This window comes from Mesoplodon mirus (genome assembly GCF_964341445.2).
Source record: "Mesoplodon mirus genome assembly, chromosome: 3".
Lineage (NCBI taxonomy): Eukaryota > Metazoa > Chordata > Mammalia > Artiodactyla > Ziphiidae > Mesoplodon > Mesoplodon mirus.
This window is the reverse complement of record NC_138978.1, coordinates 118,858,313-118,872,006: the sequence shown is the minus strand read 5'-3', so window position 1 is coordinate 118,872,006 and position 13,694 is coordinate 118,858,313. Positions and strand designations below refer to the sequence as shown.

Genomic DNA, 13,694 nt, shown 5'->3' with positions numbered 1-13,694 from the left:
TGTTGGGTTTTGACCCTGTGAAAGGCCAAGATGTAAGTAATGAGAATAGACTCTTGGCTACACACCGGGTGTGCTCCTAAACAAATGCTTTTCATGCTACATTATCTTGCTTTAATCCTCCACAACTCAGTGAACCAGGTAGCCTCATTTTTCAGGTAAAGACACTGGGTCAGTCACATAGTAAGTGGTAGCCCAGATTGCAGCCCAGGTCTAATTCTGGAGTGGCTCTTAATTGGTGTGCCTAGACAGGCATACCTCGTATTATTGCACTTTAATGCACTTCACAGATACTGCGATTTTTACAAGTTGAAGGTTTATGGCAACCTTGCATCAAGCAAGTCTATTGGTGTCATTTTTCCAACAACATCCTCTCACCTCCTGTCTCTGTGTCACATTTTGGTAATTCTCATAGTATTTCAAACTTGTTCATTATTATATTTGTGATGGTGATCTGTGATCAGTAATGTTTGATGTTACTCTTGTAATTGTTCTGGGGCACCATGAACCATGCCCATATAAGATGATGGGCTTAATCAATAAATGTGTGTGTACTAACTGCTCCACTGGCTAGCCATTTCCCCCATCCCCTGCTCGGGCATCCCAGTTCCCTGAGACACAGCAATATTGAAATTAGGCCTATTGGTAACCCTACGATGACCTCTAAGTGTTCAAGTGAAAGGAAGAGTCTCTCACTTTAAGTCAAAAGCTAGAAATGATTAAGCTTAGTGAGGAAGGCACGCCTAAAGCCGAGACAGGCTGAAATCTAGGCCTCTTGCACCAAAAAGTTTTAGCCAAGTTGTGAATGCAAAGGAAACGTTCTTGAAGGAAATTAAAAGTGCTACTCCAGTGAACACAAGAATGATAAGAAAGCAGAACAGCCTTATTGCTGACATGGAGAAAGTTTGAGTGGTCAGGCTAGAAGGTCAAACCAGCCACAACATTCCCATAAACCAAAGTCTAATCCAGAGCAAGGCCCTAACTCTCTTCAGTTCTGTGAAGGCTGAGAGATGTGAAGAAGCTACAAAATAAAAGTTTGAAGCTAGCAGAGGTTGGTTCATGAAGTTTAAGGAAAGAAGCCATCTCCATAACATCAAAGTACAAGGTGAAGCAGCAAGTGCTGAAGTAGAAGCTATAGCAAGTTATCCAGAAGATCCAGCAAAGATCATTAATGAAGGTGGCTACACTAAACAGATTTTCAGTGTAGACAAAACAGCCTTCTATTGGAAGAAGATGCCATCTAGGACTTCCATAGCTAGAGAGGAGAAGTCAATGCCTGGCTTCAGAGCTTCAAAGGACAGGCTGACTCTTGTTAGGGGCTAATGCACCTGGTGACTTGAAACTGATGCTCATTTACCATTCCAAAAACCCTAGGGCCCTTAAGAATTATGCTAAATCAGCTGTGCCTGTGCTCTATCAATGGCCCAACAAAGCCTGGACGACAGCACATCTGTTGACAAAGCCCACTGTTGAGACCTACTGCTCAGGAGAAAAGATTCCTTTCAAAATATTACTGCTAATTGACAATTACTGCTCATGCACCTGGTCACCCAAGAGCTCTGATGGAGATGTACAACGAGATTAATGTTGTTTTCATGACTGCTAGCACAACATCCACTCTGCAGCCCATGGATCAAGGAGTAATTTCCACATTCAAGTCTTAGTCTTTAAGAAATACATTTCATAAGGCTCTAGCTGTTCTAGATAGTGATTCCTCTGATGGATCTCGGCAAAGGAAATTGAAAACCTTCTGGAAAGGATTTGCCACTCTGCTTGCCATTAAGAACATTTGTGATTCATGGGAAGAGATCAAAATATCAACATTAACAGGTGTTTGGGAGAAGTTGATTGGAACCCTCACGGATGACTTGGAAGGGCTCAAGACTTCAGTGGAGGAAGTAACTGCACGTGTGGTGGAAACAGCAAGAGAACTAGAATTGGAAGTGGAGCCTGACTATATGACTGAATTGCTATAATCTCATGATAAAACTTTAATGGATGAGGAGATGCTTCTTATGGATGAGCAGAGATGTAGATGTTTCTTCTACTCCTGATGAAGAAACTGTGACAGTTGTTGAAATGACAACAGAGGATTTGGACTGTTACATAAACTTAGTTGATAAACCAACAGCAGGGTTTGAGAGGATTGACTCCAGTTTTGAAAGAAGGTCTATTGTGGGTAAAATGCTATCAAACAGCATTGCAGGCTACAGAGAAATCATTCATGATAGGAAGAGTCAATCCATGCAGCAAACTTCATTGTTGTCTTATTTTAAGAAATTGCCACCACCATCCCGACCTTCAGTAGCCACCACCTGATCAGTCAGCACCATCAATGAGCCAAGACCCTCCACCAGCAAAGATTATGTACAACTCACTGAAGGCTCAGACACTGGTTAGCACTTTTTAGCAATATAGTACTTTTTAAAGCATTTTTAAAATTTTATTTATTTAATTAATTTATTTTTGACTACATTGGGTCTTCATTGCTGCATGTGGGCTTTCTCTAGTTGTGGTGAGCGGGGGCTACTCTTCATTGTGGTGTGTGGGCTTCTCACTGCGGTGGCTTCTCTCAATGCGGAGCACGGGCTCTAGGCACGCAGGCTTCAGTAGCTGTGGCATGTGGGCTCAGTAGTTGCGCTCGCAGGCTCTAGAGCGCAGGCTCAGTAGTTGTGGCACGTGGGCTCAGTAGTTGTGGCGTACAGGCTTAGTTGCTCTGTGGCATGTGGGATCTTCCCGGACCAGGGCTCGAACCCGTGTCCCCTGCATTGGCAGGCAGATTCTTAACCACTGAGCTACCAGGGAAGCCCCGGCAAGCGAATTCTTAACCAGATTCCTTGCTGCCAGGGAAGTCCCATCTTGCACTTTTTAATAAATAATTTTTCATAAGCAGTACAACCTGGCTGAACTATCCCAAAAGTTAGTCAGTGAAAAGCTTACTCTAGTTGTAAAAACATACAGGCTCATGAAAAAATTTTTAATATGCATAAAAGAAAAAAGTAGGTGCAAATCCGGTCTTCAAGCAGCTCCCTAATGCTCTTAGAATATCAAAAGATTGCTCACCGCAGAGCATGTCCAAGGCAGGCCTTCCCCCCAGCCCCAGGCCCCCCAGCCCCAGGCCCTGCACCAGCAGCCTCCCTGGGCCGCCCCCTCCACCCGGAGCCCTCCACCTCCATCTTCACTCTCCCTATCCCTTCCTTCCCTGACTCCCTAGACCAGATTAGTCACTTGCTCCCAGAGAGAGCGTTTGCACCTTAATTGTGTGGCTCAGTGGGTGGACTGACACTTGGGGGAGGGATTGATTCCTCTTATATCCCTGCAGCAGGCGGCATGGTGGTTGAATGGATCTCATGGCCCAGAGAGAACCACATCTTAGTGTGGTGATCATTCACCCTTTCAGAGGCAGAGTGGACAGAAAAAGATTCCCACGCCATAAAAAAAGCACAGTTAAGGCTTCCCTGGTGGCGCAGTGGTTGAGAGTCCGCCTGCCGATGCAGGGGACACGGGTTTGTGCCCCGGTCCGGGAGGATCCCACATGCCGCGGAGCGGATGGGCCCGTGAGCCATGGCCGCTGAGCTTGCGCGTCCGGAGCCTGTGCTCCGCGACGGGCGAGGCCACAACAGTGAGAGGCCCGCGTACCGCAAAAGAAAAAAAAAAAAAAAAAAGCACAGTTAGGAGATTTCAAGGAAGTTCATTAAAGTTTACACCAAGGAAGCAACAGAACACAGAGTTCAGAGGAATAGATACAGGGCTGATACAGAGGAGGGGAAGTGGTTTGGTTTGGTTTCTGATCAAGGACAATTAGGTGTAAGGAGCTGCTTGCTGCCCCTCCCCTTTGTGGCCCATCTTCTCTGTGGCTGCCTATTATGTGAGCAGCGCCCGGGTCTGGTGGCCTCAGGGACACGCTGAGGCCACCAGCGTGTGGCTCAGACTCCCAGGGTCTCAGCTTCCACACTGACGGGTGTGATAAACCAAATGAGGAATCCAGGTCCATCTCCTCTCAGGGGTGAGAGGACCAGGCCCCACCCAGCACAGGGTAAGGGCACCTGGCCTGGAAAAGGGGTTGGAAAGATAGGCCCATCTTCATTGTCACCAGGGGCTGAGGGGCCACACAGCGAGGACGAAGAGCACCGGCCTTGGAGTCAGGCAGACATAAGTTTGGGGTCTAGGTCAGCCTCTTAGCTCAGGTGTCTTAGATCACTATCTTCACCAATACGAGCCTCTGTGACCTCACTTGTAAACAGGTGAAAACACTTTCCTTGCAGTGCCATTATGAGAAAGAATATCCTGTTTGTCAAGCACATGGTGGAGGGTCCATAAACGGTTGTCGTTATTATTAGCTAATTTTTTTTAAGACGTTGGGGATAGGAGTTTATTGATTAATTTATTTATTTTGGGCTGTGTTGGGTCTTCGTTTCTGTGCGAGGGCTTTCTCTAGTTGTGGCAAGCGGGGGCCACTCTTCAGCGCAGTGCGCGGGCCTGTCACTATCGCGGCCTCTCTTGTTGCGGAGCACAGGCTCCAGACGCGCAGGCTCAGTAGTTGTGGCTCACGGGCCTAGTTGCTCCGCGGCATGTGGGATCCTCCCAGACCAGGGCTCGAACCCGTGTCCCCTGCATTAGCAGGCAGATTCTCAACCACTGCGCCACCAGGGAAGCCCTATTAGCTAATTTTAATAGACCATCTTGAACAAAAGGGGACGGCGGCCTTCCAGGTAACCAGTAGGGCCAGTGGTGTAGCTCTTTGCTGTCCACAGATTTTGTTACCCAATTAGTACCCACAGTAACATCTTGCTATAGAATCTCACCTCCTGCCCTGTGGTCTCCAGCACAGAGACCCTCAGAGCCGGCTGCACAGCAGGAGAAACCCAGGACCTTACACTCATGTAAACAGACACCCACTTTTGTGATGCAGAGGGCCTGGGGGTGGAGCCTGGGCTTCTTCTAATCCCTGGACCCATCCATGGACATGATCCACTGAATTTCACCAAGGCCTGAAGTCCGAGGCCCCAGAACACCCACCTTATACAATCATGGTCCACAGTCACCCTCGGGGTCCATCACCACCACCTTCCTCAGAAGCATCTCAGTCCACATCAGACTGATCTGGAATCCCTGCTTGGTTGTGGTGACTCCAGTGTACACCCGTGTATACCTGCGCTCTGCAGGGCAAACATGCTGCCCACACAAGTGGGTGTGCCCACGCCGGCCTCCTCCACCTTTCCTTCCTCTCTTCATCTATGGTTGGGCACCGACTCCAGAATGTCCCACTTATACCATTCATCAATGCAAAACCCTCACTGTGCAGCACAGGCATTTAAAAACCAAAGTAGAATTCACTGTCCTCCCAATAAATTTTATTCTTTAAAAAATCATAATGAAATATTAAAATGGACTTGTGCTTGCCAAGGGGGTAGGGGTGGGGGAGGGAAGGATTGGGAGTTTGGGATAAGCAGATGCAAACTTTTTTTTTTTTTTTTTTTGGCCATGCAGCATGGCTTGTTGGATCTTAGTTCCCCAACCAGGGATTGAACCTGGGCCCACGGCAGTGAAAGCACCAAGTCCTAACCACTGGACCACCAGGGAATTCCCAGATGCAAACTATATAGAATGGGTAAACAACAAGGTCCTACTGTATAGCACAGGGAGCTGTATTCAATGCCCTGTGATAACCCATAATGGAAAATAATATGAAAAAGAATGTATATATGTATAACTGAATCACTTTGCTGCACAGTAGAAATTAACACAATGTTGTAAATCAACTATACTTCAATAAAATAAATTTTTTAAAAAAGAAGGGCTTCCCTGGTGGCGCAGTGGTTGAGGGTCCGCCTGCCAATGCAGGGGACATGGGTTCGTGCCCCGGTCCGGGAAGATCCCACGTGCCACGGAGCGGCTGGGCCCGTGAGCCATGGCCGCTGAGCCTGCGCGTCCGGAGGCTGTGCTCCGCAACGGGAGAGGCCACAGCAGTGAGAGGCCTGCGTACCGCCAAAAAAAAAAAAAAGAAAGAAAATAGTAAGCTATTTTCTTTGTGGACATTGGGCAGCTTTACTAAGCAATTTGAAGTTACCTTAGAAGAAATATCCTAACTGAATATTGCTTACTCCCATAGTATGAGTCTTTCCGGATTTTACTGAAAAACTTCATTGTATTCATGTTTTGGATGGTCACGGAAAACTGCTGGTATGAAATAAGATGTGGCTGAGGTTGTTCTGTTGTTTTTAAGTAACACACATCAGCAAGAAGACAGAACTTTCACAGAGAAAGGAGGGGTTGGCAGTATTTGAAGGATAGTGCAGGGCTCACTCTCATGCTCAGGATTGTTGAAGCGACAGGCCACTCAGGCAGCCCACCTGGTCACCACTCTGCTGGAGGGGCTGCTGTGCCCCCAGCCCAGCCCTTGAACACTGCATGGACCAGTTTAAGGCCCTTCAACGGCACACTTCTGCTACTGCAGGAAGGCACACAGTTCCCTGCCTCTGGCCTGTGCTTCTCACAGACATGGAGAAAGGTTTGGTCTCCTTATGCATTAATAAATAAGGAAAATGCTTTCCTTAGAGGCTGTTCCAGGAATTGAGTGTTCCTTGCCATCCTCTACAAGATTCACCATCTGCTCCCCCAAATTCTTCTGGAAAGAGCATCATAAGCATGTCATCCTAACAGTGACACCGTGGAGAAGAGGGAGGCAGCCTCTCCCATTTCCTGCCCCTTACACCCACTCCTGCACCCTCCGTGGGGCCCACACAGCCAAGCCACCATAGGGACATCTGTTTCCTGTGTCGCTTTCTGCAAGACAGGGACCAACCTCAAATGAGACAGTGGCATCCTCAGGGAGTCGATGGGCCCTGTAGGTGTGGTCGTGAGGCTTTCCTCTGATTGCCCAGGCGGCCGGGGGTGGGGTGGGGTCACACAGCAGGGCCTCACACTTCAGCTTTTGGTCTGAGTTACACAATTTCCAGGTTTCCATGCAGTTTCCTCCTCCCCAGCCCTGAACTGTTTACACAGCAACTCTTATCCACAGAGCATCCACACGATGACTTTCCTCTGTTTGGAAGATATGGGATGGCTGTGTCCCAAGTTTTTCTTATTGAGGACCCTTTTCAATAGGGGACAGATGCAGCCTATCTGATGATCAAGAAGTACAAGGTTGCCTTTGTGATTCCGTTAACACCCTCCTGTCCAATAAACAGTCTTCTGATGAATAATGGCCCTTCCTTTTCCTTCCCCACAGGTCCATCACCTGATAATGGTGTAAACATGGCAGAAGCAACTACGCCCCTTCCAGAAACCCCAGGGCTCATTTGGGGAAATACTTTCATCATTAAAGTCTTTGAGAGATTGCTACTTACTTCTTAAACTTACCTGATTTTTTTCCCAGAGGTAATTTAATCCTGCATTAAGGAGAAGCTCACCCCAAAATGGTCCTCCTTAATTTTAAACCCATCTTTCCTTACCCCTTTCCCCCATAATCATTCAAGTCTTTCCTTGAAATGACGCAGGTGCCAAAGCATAATTACCCCTCAAGCATAATTTTTGGAACTTATTTATTTCAAACATTTACAATTTTCACTTTAAATGCAAAGTAGCTGGTAAAAAGAGAAAACATTGAAAAACATCATACTGACCCTTTGCCCCATATACAGACATCATCAGCCTTTGGTATTTGCTTTCAGGTAATTAAGTAAAAAAATAAAAACAAAAACTTAAAACTATTATTTCTCTCCAGAAAAAAACAATGTAAAGTTGAGGTATTCTATTTAACGGATGTGTGATCTCCATCCAAATATGGTTTCTCTATTAATTAACAGCCTTGCTACATGCTATTCCAATCCTTTCCTTCTGAAGTATATCAGCATTTGAGCATATGTTCATACAACTGACAATGTTCCTTAATAATCATTAAGGTTGCCATAGAAACTCACTGGCACTGGGGCCAGGCTACACCAAGGACACGATGCTGGAAGGACCTTTCGGGGATGCTCAGGAGTGTCTGGCACAGAAGCTGAGCCAGCTGGGCTCCCTTTCAGCAACAGCCCCACTGCCAACTGCTGCATAGAAGGCTGGAATCCAGGCTCATGCTCCCAAGGACCACCAGTTGCCCCTGCTTCTCCAAATTAAGATAAATTTCTCACCAACTCCTCCCCAACTGGGTCAATCTTAAGTGCCTTTGATGAAGCGACATAGCGCAGCACTAAAGCAGCCAGGCAAGACATTCCTGAACATTCTGCAGGAAACCCACAAACCATGACCACCACTCCCAGCCTGCCCTGCTCAGCTCTGTTCACCACCAGGTGGGCTCCCAATCCATTCCAGCATCAGATTCCACCCCTTGTAATGGTGTTTCCTTCCCTTGGGGGCAGCTGGGAAATGGCGGACACTCGGGGTGAGCCAAGAGCCTGGCCAACAAACTGCAAGGGCAAGGCTCCATCGGGGCAAAGAGCTCTCAGAGTCACCAAGGGCTTTGTAGACACATTCAATGCTACCTCCTCGACCTTTTTTTTTTTCATTAATGCTACAAAAATTAATGACCACTTTAACTGAGACCTTGATCTAGCATATTTTCAACTTTTCCCACCCAGCAGGATAAGTTGCCCGTCTTTAACAAAAATTGTCGCTGTGCTAACATTTCACATCTGGCTGTGTAGCAGATTGCTACAGGTATTAGGTGAGTAGCATCACTGTTGAGGCTAAAAGGCAGCACATGTGCTGCAGAAACACAGGTAAGAATGACCTGTGGATTGAAACACACATTCACTGACCACAGATTCAAGGACAGAGAAAGCTTAGGGTGTATACCTGTGTACACTGAGCAAGGCCTACAACCCAGAGAAGACAAATATTTTTCCTTCATCTATACTAGCTTATAAAAAAATAAAGGGAAAAAAACCCTCTTCAATTAAAAAAAATGCAGTTCCGTTCCAATAATAATGAAAGCAATAACAATTTGGAGATCAAAGCTGCCTAGCTCTCAGCAATCATGAGCTATCTGGATTTCACATCTTCCACTAGCACCGCTCTGCCTGGCTCTGGTAATATTACACGTGGGTAAAACTTTGTCAAGAGTTAAAGAACCGTGGGCACAGAATCACCCTATCTCATGCAGACTCTCATTTTTTATATTTCCCTTTAACAGCATTTTTGCTGTTCTCAGTCAAGGAAAATTTAGAGAAAAACAAAACAAAACAAAACCACCTGCCTCACTTTTGTCAAGTTAAGATTAGCTGCCAAAAGCAGAAACAGGGTCTGAAATTTACAGCCAAAGCCAGCAATGAAAATCACTGCGTAGTCCAACATCATAACAGTTTGAACCTGGCAAATGGTAAATAAAACATGGTCATTTCCATCCTTTCCCCACCTATCTGGTGCTGGTGGTTATTTTTCTAAAAGGGGAGACTACTAGAAACGTTTTGTGGTCTGGTAAATTTTTAGTGGTGGTTACACGACTGATTTTAATCACAGCTTCATTCTGGGACATCCCAGAATACTTGAGGGTGCTTGTTTGGGTAACCACTAACATCACTGAATTTTCAAAGCCCAGACAGAAAAGTGAACTGAAGTGGTTAGTGCAGTCTCACGGCTAGACATTTACTCGGTGCTTCAAACTAGCTGAACTGAATCACATTCAAGGAACTAACTAAAGAGAGGAAGGCACCAAGTTTAGGGTTTGTTTGTTTGTTTTAATGAACCTCCTCTGATACCCAAGGGCTCGTGGCTTTCAGGGGTGGGGATTTTCAGCTGACCTGCTGGGTAATCGTGGGAGGCTTGCTTCCCAGCACTGTGACACGGAGCTGGACACCATTTCCTTCTCAGCCGCCTGGGGGAGTAGTAACAAGCTGCTTTTCCGCTAAATTAGAGAAGAGGCAGACTTTTTTTTTTTTTTCTTTTCACTTTTTAAGGCAAAAACAAAATTTAGAATGAAACCAGAGTCTCTTCTCTAATAGGGCAAAATCTCCTTTTCTCCTCCTTTTTCACTTGACTCAGTTTTGTGCTAAACAAAGCTATTGTGTTTTTCCCCCATTATTTCTATACTGACGCTCAGCTAATACTGGATCTTCCACCCTCTGAAGATAAAATAGTCAGCAGCTTTTAAAAACCAAATTAAAATCCATTCTTGCCAGGTTCTTTTGTCTTTTCGCATAAATATTACCTTCCCTGGTTACTCAGGCTCAGCTGAAACCAAAATAAACAAAGCTGGAATAAGGCAGCTTTGATTTCACCACTGGCAGAAGCTCTCCCTAATGCGAGTTCTCATTTTGGAGGGCCAGGGGAGGGGGAGAATGGAGAATGGTGGTTTGCAGAGGCCACTGTCCCCCTCAGCAATGCTATGACAGACAAGCATGGAGACCCTGTCCCCACCACTCCCCTCCTTCCCCGCAGCTTCTTTCCTGAAGTCCTGGGATCCAAAAAGGGAAATCGAGCCAGTGCAGTTGCTTCTGGATTCAGCAAGTGCCCAGGACTATCATTCACATTTATAAAAATGCTAATGAGGAACTAATTATAATTCCATTTCAAACCATCAGGCCCTGAGATACTATCACCCCCCTCTCAGCTGTTCAGTGAAGAAAAGCAGGTAAGACTTTCCCCCAGCCACAGTGGTTTAAGAAAAGCCAATCTCAGGCCTAGAAAAACTGAATTGCGAAGGCACTTGGGCTTCAAGAAGCTAGAAGATGAAACTGTGTGGTGGGCCAAGAGATAAGTGACTCGGGGAGTCTTTGGCTGGACATTCATCCCACCCGCCTGAGGGTGCAGCTCCTGGAGGTGGGTCGGGGTGCGCGGGAGGCCAGCAACTTGTCCACACCAAGCCCAGAGGGGAGTCTGAGGCCTGTGCAGCCACCCAGCTCTGCCCACCTGAGTGTCCGGTAGAGTCTTGACAGCCCTCTCTTCACGGGGGCCTGAGTTCACTCTAAGCCCTGTAAGCAGGGCATTGGAGGAAGAGTGGTTCAAAAACTCAACCATCTCTTCCTTCTGAACAGACGCAGCAAACCTTTTTTTCACCCAGCACAGAACTTTCTGCGAGGCCCTTCTGTAGAGGTGAAGCCAGAGGCCCCGAGCACCCGAGATGAGCTGGCATGGCAGTGCGGAGCGTCTTTTGCTAAGTCAGTTTGTGCTTCAGCATCCACACAGTCCAGGGGGCCTGACACCCCAGGCTGCCAGGTGCCGCCCGGCCAGCCAGCTATCTGGGGAAGAAGTAGTCTCTGTTGCTGACATCATAAGGGCTCTGAGGGCCACTGGCATCTGGTCGGCTAGTCCTCGAGGTGTTGTCAGACCCAAGGCTGCTGGGGGACACCGGCGGGGAGATGAGGGGCACGAGCACTGGGGTGGGCTTGGGCCTCTCAGGGACCAGCTGTCCCAAAGAATACGGTGGGTGCACGCTTGTCTTGCCTTCTTTCAGAGCCTGCAGCTTCCCCGTCTTCTTGAACCTTCACACAGACACACAAAGACAAACCATGCAAATGTTGAGTTCCCTCTGTGATAAACCCGCGAGAAAAACACCAACAGCTGGCTGCCCTGGTGGCCTGGCACTCCTGGGTTTCAGCTCCAAGAAGTGATAACTATTTATTCATTGGCTGTTTATTGTTACCAGGAGTTACACAATCCTCTGAAGAGTCATCAAAAATATCCCAAGAGGGCTTCCCTGGTGGCGCAGTGGTTAAGAATCCGCTTGCCAATGCAGGGGACACGGGTTCAAGCCCTGCTCCAGGTAGATCCCACATACCGTGGAGCAACTATGCCTGTGTGCCACAACTACTGAGCCTGCACTCTACAGCCCACAAGCCACAACTACTGAGCCCACGTGCCACAGCTACTGAAGTCCACACGCCTAGAGCCCGTGCTCTGCAACAAGAGAAGCCACCGCAATGAGAAGTCTGCGCACCACAACGAAGAGTAGTCCCCGCTTGCTGCAACTAGAGAAAGCCCGCGCACAGCAACGAAGACCCAACGCAGACAAAAATAAATAAATAAATAAATAAATAAAATACCCCAAGAGAATAGGTATGTGTTGTGGGTCCAGTTTACCAATGGGGAAACTGAGGCTTTGAGAGTGTGGCTTTGAGTGTCCCTTTACAGCACCGAGAATTTAGTTTGTCCTGCTCCAGAGGCTACCCAGAGGGGCCCCTCAGTCAAATTAACACTGGCCAGAGGTGGAGAATTTGCAGCTGCCTTTAACAGCAGGGAAAAGGCTGTACTGCTCCCTCAGCAGCCCTCCTGCTCCTCTTGCTTCTAATATTCCCAGCGTCCCCAATTCTCCTTACACCTCTGGGTCCCCTCACACCATGCTGGCACGTTCTCAGACTCGGCCGTGGGCACCACTTGGGCACAAGTGACTCATCTGACAGGAAAGTCAATGTTAAACAGGAAGGAGATAAACATCTCTCTGATCATAGCTTCGTTCACCCTGCTCCATTCTGGGCCCAAAGCCAGGGCTCAGTAACTGAGAAAAGTCACTTGACAGCCCAGAGAAAGATGAGATGGTGATAGCAATCTTCAAAGGTACAGTCAGGTCTCCTCCCTGAAGGGGACCTTCTGTCGGGTGGGGCAGCTCATCTCCCCCTCCTGCTTCCCACTTTGTCGCCTACTAACTTACTGCCCACTGACCTCAAAGTGGGAGCAAGGTGGTCTCCCTCAATTCTACTAAATGTCAGCTACTCCAGGAAGGGCTGGGAGGGAAGAGGGGAAACCAATGTCAAAAACAAGGTTTGGGGATTTTCCTTAGGTTTCTTTTTATATCGACAGGCTACTCCTGTCCTTGTTATGATAAATAATTGATAGTTGGCTCCAAATCTGACATTGGCTCTTAGCCTGTCATCCAAATGGAATAAACAATCTGCAGAATGTGACTTAGGCTTCGCCATTCAGGCACTGCACAGGAAGGGAACACAGCAGGGGTGCTTACTGGAGCTACGCTGGTTCCCTGGGTGGAATCCTCCTCCCTCATGAGAGAACTGAGGATAGAGTCATTATGCTCTGGATTTCAAAATATTCAGATCCTCTGACCCAAGAATTCCACTTCTGGGAATATACCCTCAGGAAAGAGCATAGCTACGGAAAAAGCTTTATGCACAAAGATGTTCAACACAGTGTTATTTACAAAAGCAAAACAACAACCCAAATGCCCAATAATAGGAAGTTGGTTAAGTGATCTTGGGTATTATAGCCACCTAATGGAGGAGTGATGAAAGTGAGGTTTACGAAGAATTTGTAATAATGGGAAGAAGTGCTTATGTTATATAACTGATACTAAATTTAAAAGGCAGGATTCAGAGCTGTAGAGACAGAAAAATCATGGCTACATAAAAACAAACAAGAAACTATGCAGAGGAAAAAGACTCAGAGGAAATTCATCTAAATATAAAGTGTTCATGAGCTGGGTGTCAATTGCATGGGTATCTTCACTTTGTGGAAATTCATGGCACTGTACACTTATGATATCTGCACTTTCTTATATGTTTGTTAGACTTCGATCACATTTACATTTTAAAAATTAACAGTAGCTGTCTTTGCATAATGTGTCATTTTTCTCCCTTCTTCCTATTTGTCAGTGTTTAGCAAATTACCAATTTTTAGCAATCATGTATCACAATTTTTTTAATGTCTCTATTGATGTTACCTAACCAACATGGAAAGCAGTCTCTGTCCTCAGGTTTTTTCCAAAGCAATTGGATGGGTAACTGAGAAAGATGAGCCTTCCTTCTTTT

The 13,694-nt window shown here is 46.8% G+C and overlaps 1 protein-coding gene across 2 annotated transcripts in view; it reads right to left on the bottom strand.

The window, feature by feature from the left end:
- Positions 1–7,524: 7,524 nt before the first annotated feature.
- The window catches only part of IL6R (interleukin 6 receptor), an 85,589-nt gene continuing 79,419 nt past the window's right edge, over positions 7,525–13,694 (bottom strand). For both annotated transcript variants that reach the window (XM_082615960.1, XM_082615959.1), the window contains exon 10: positions 7,525–11,417. In XM_082615960.1, coding sequence (XP_082472086.1) covers positions 11,171–11,417 — 247 coding nt within the window. In that variant the 3' untranslated portion in view covers positions 7,525–11,170. The remainder of the gene's footprint in view (positions 11,418–13,694) is intronic.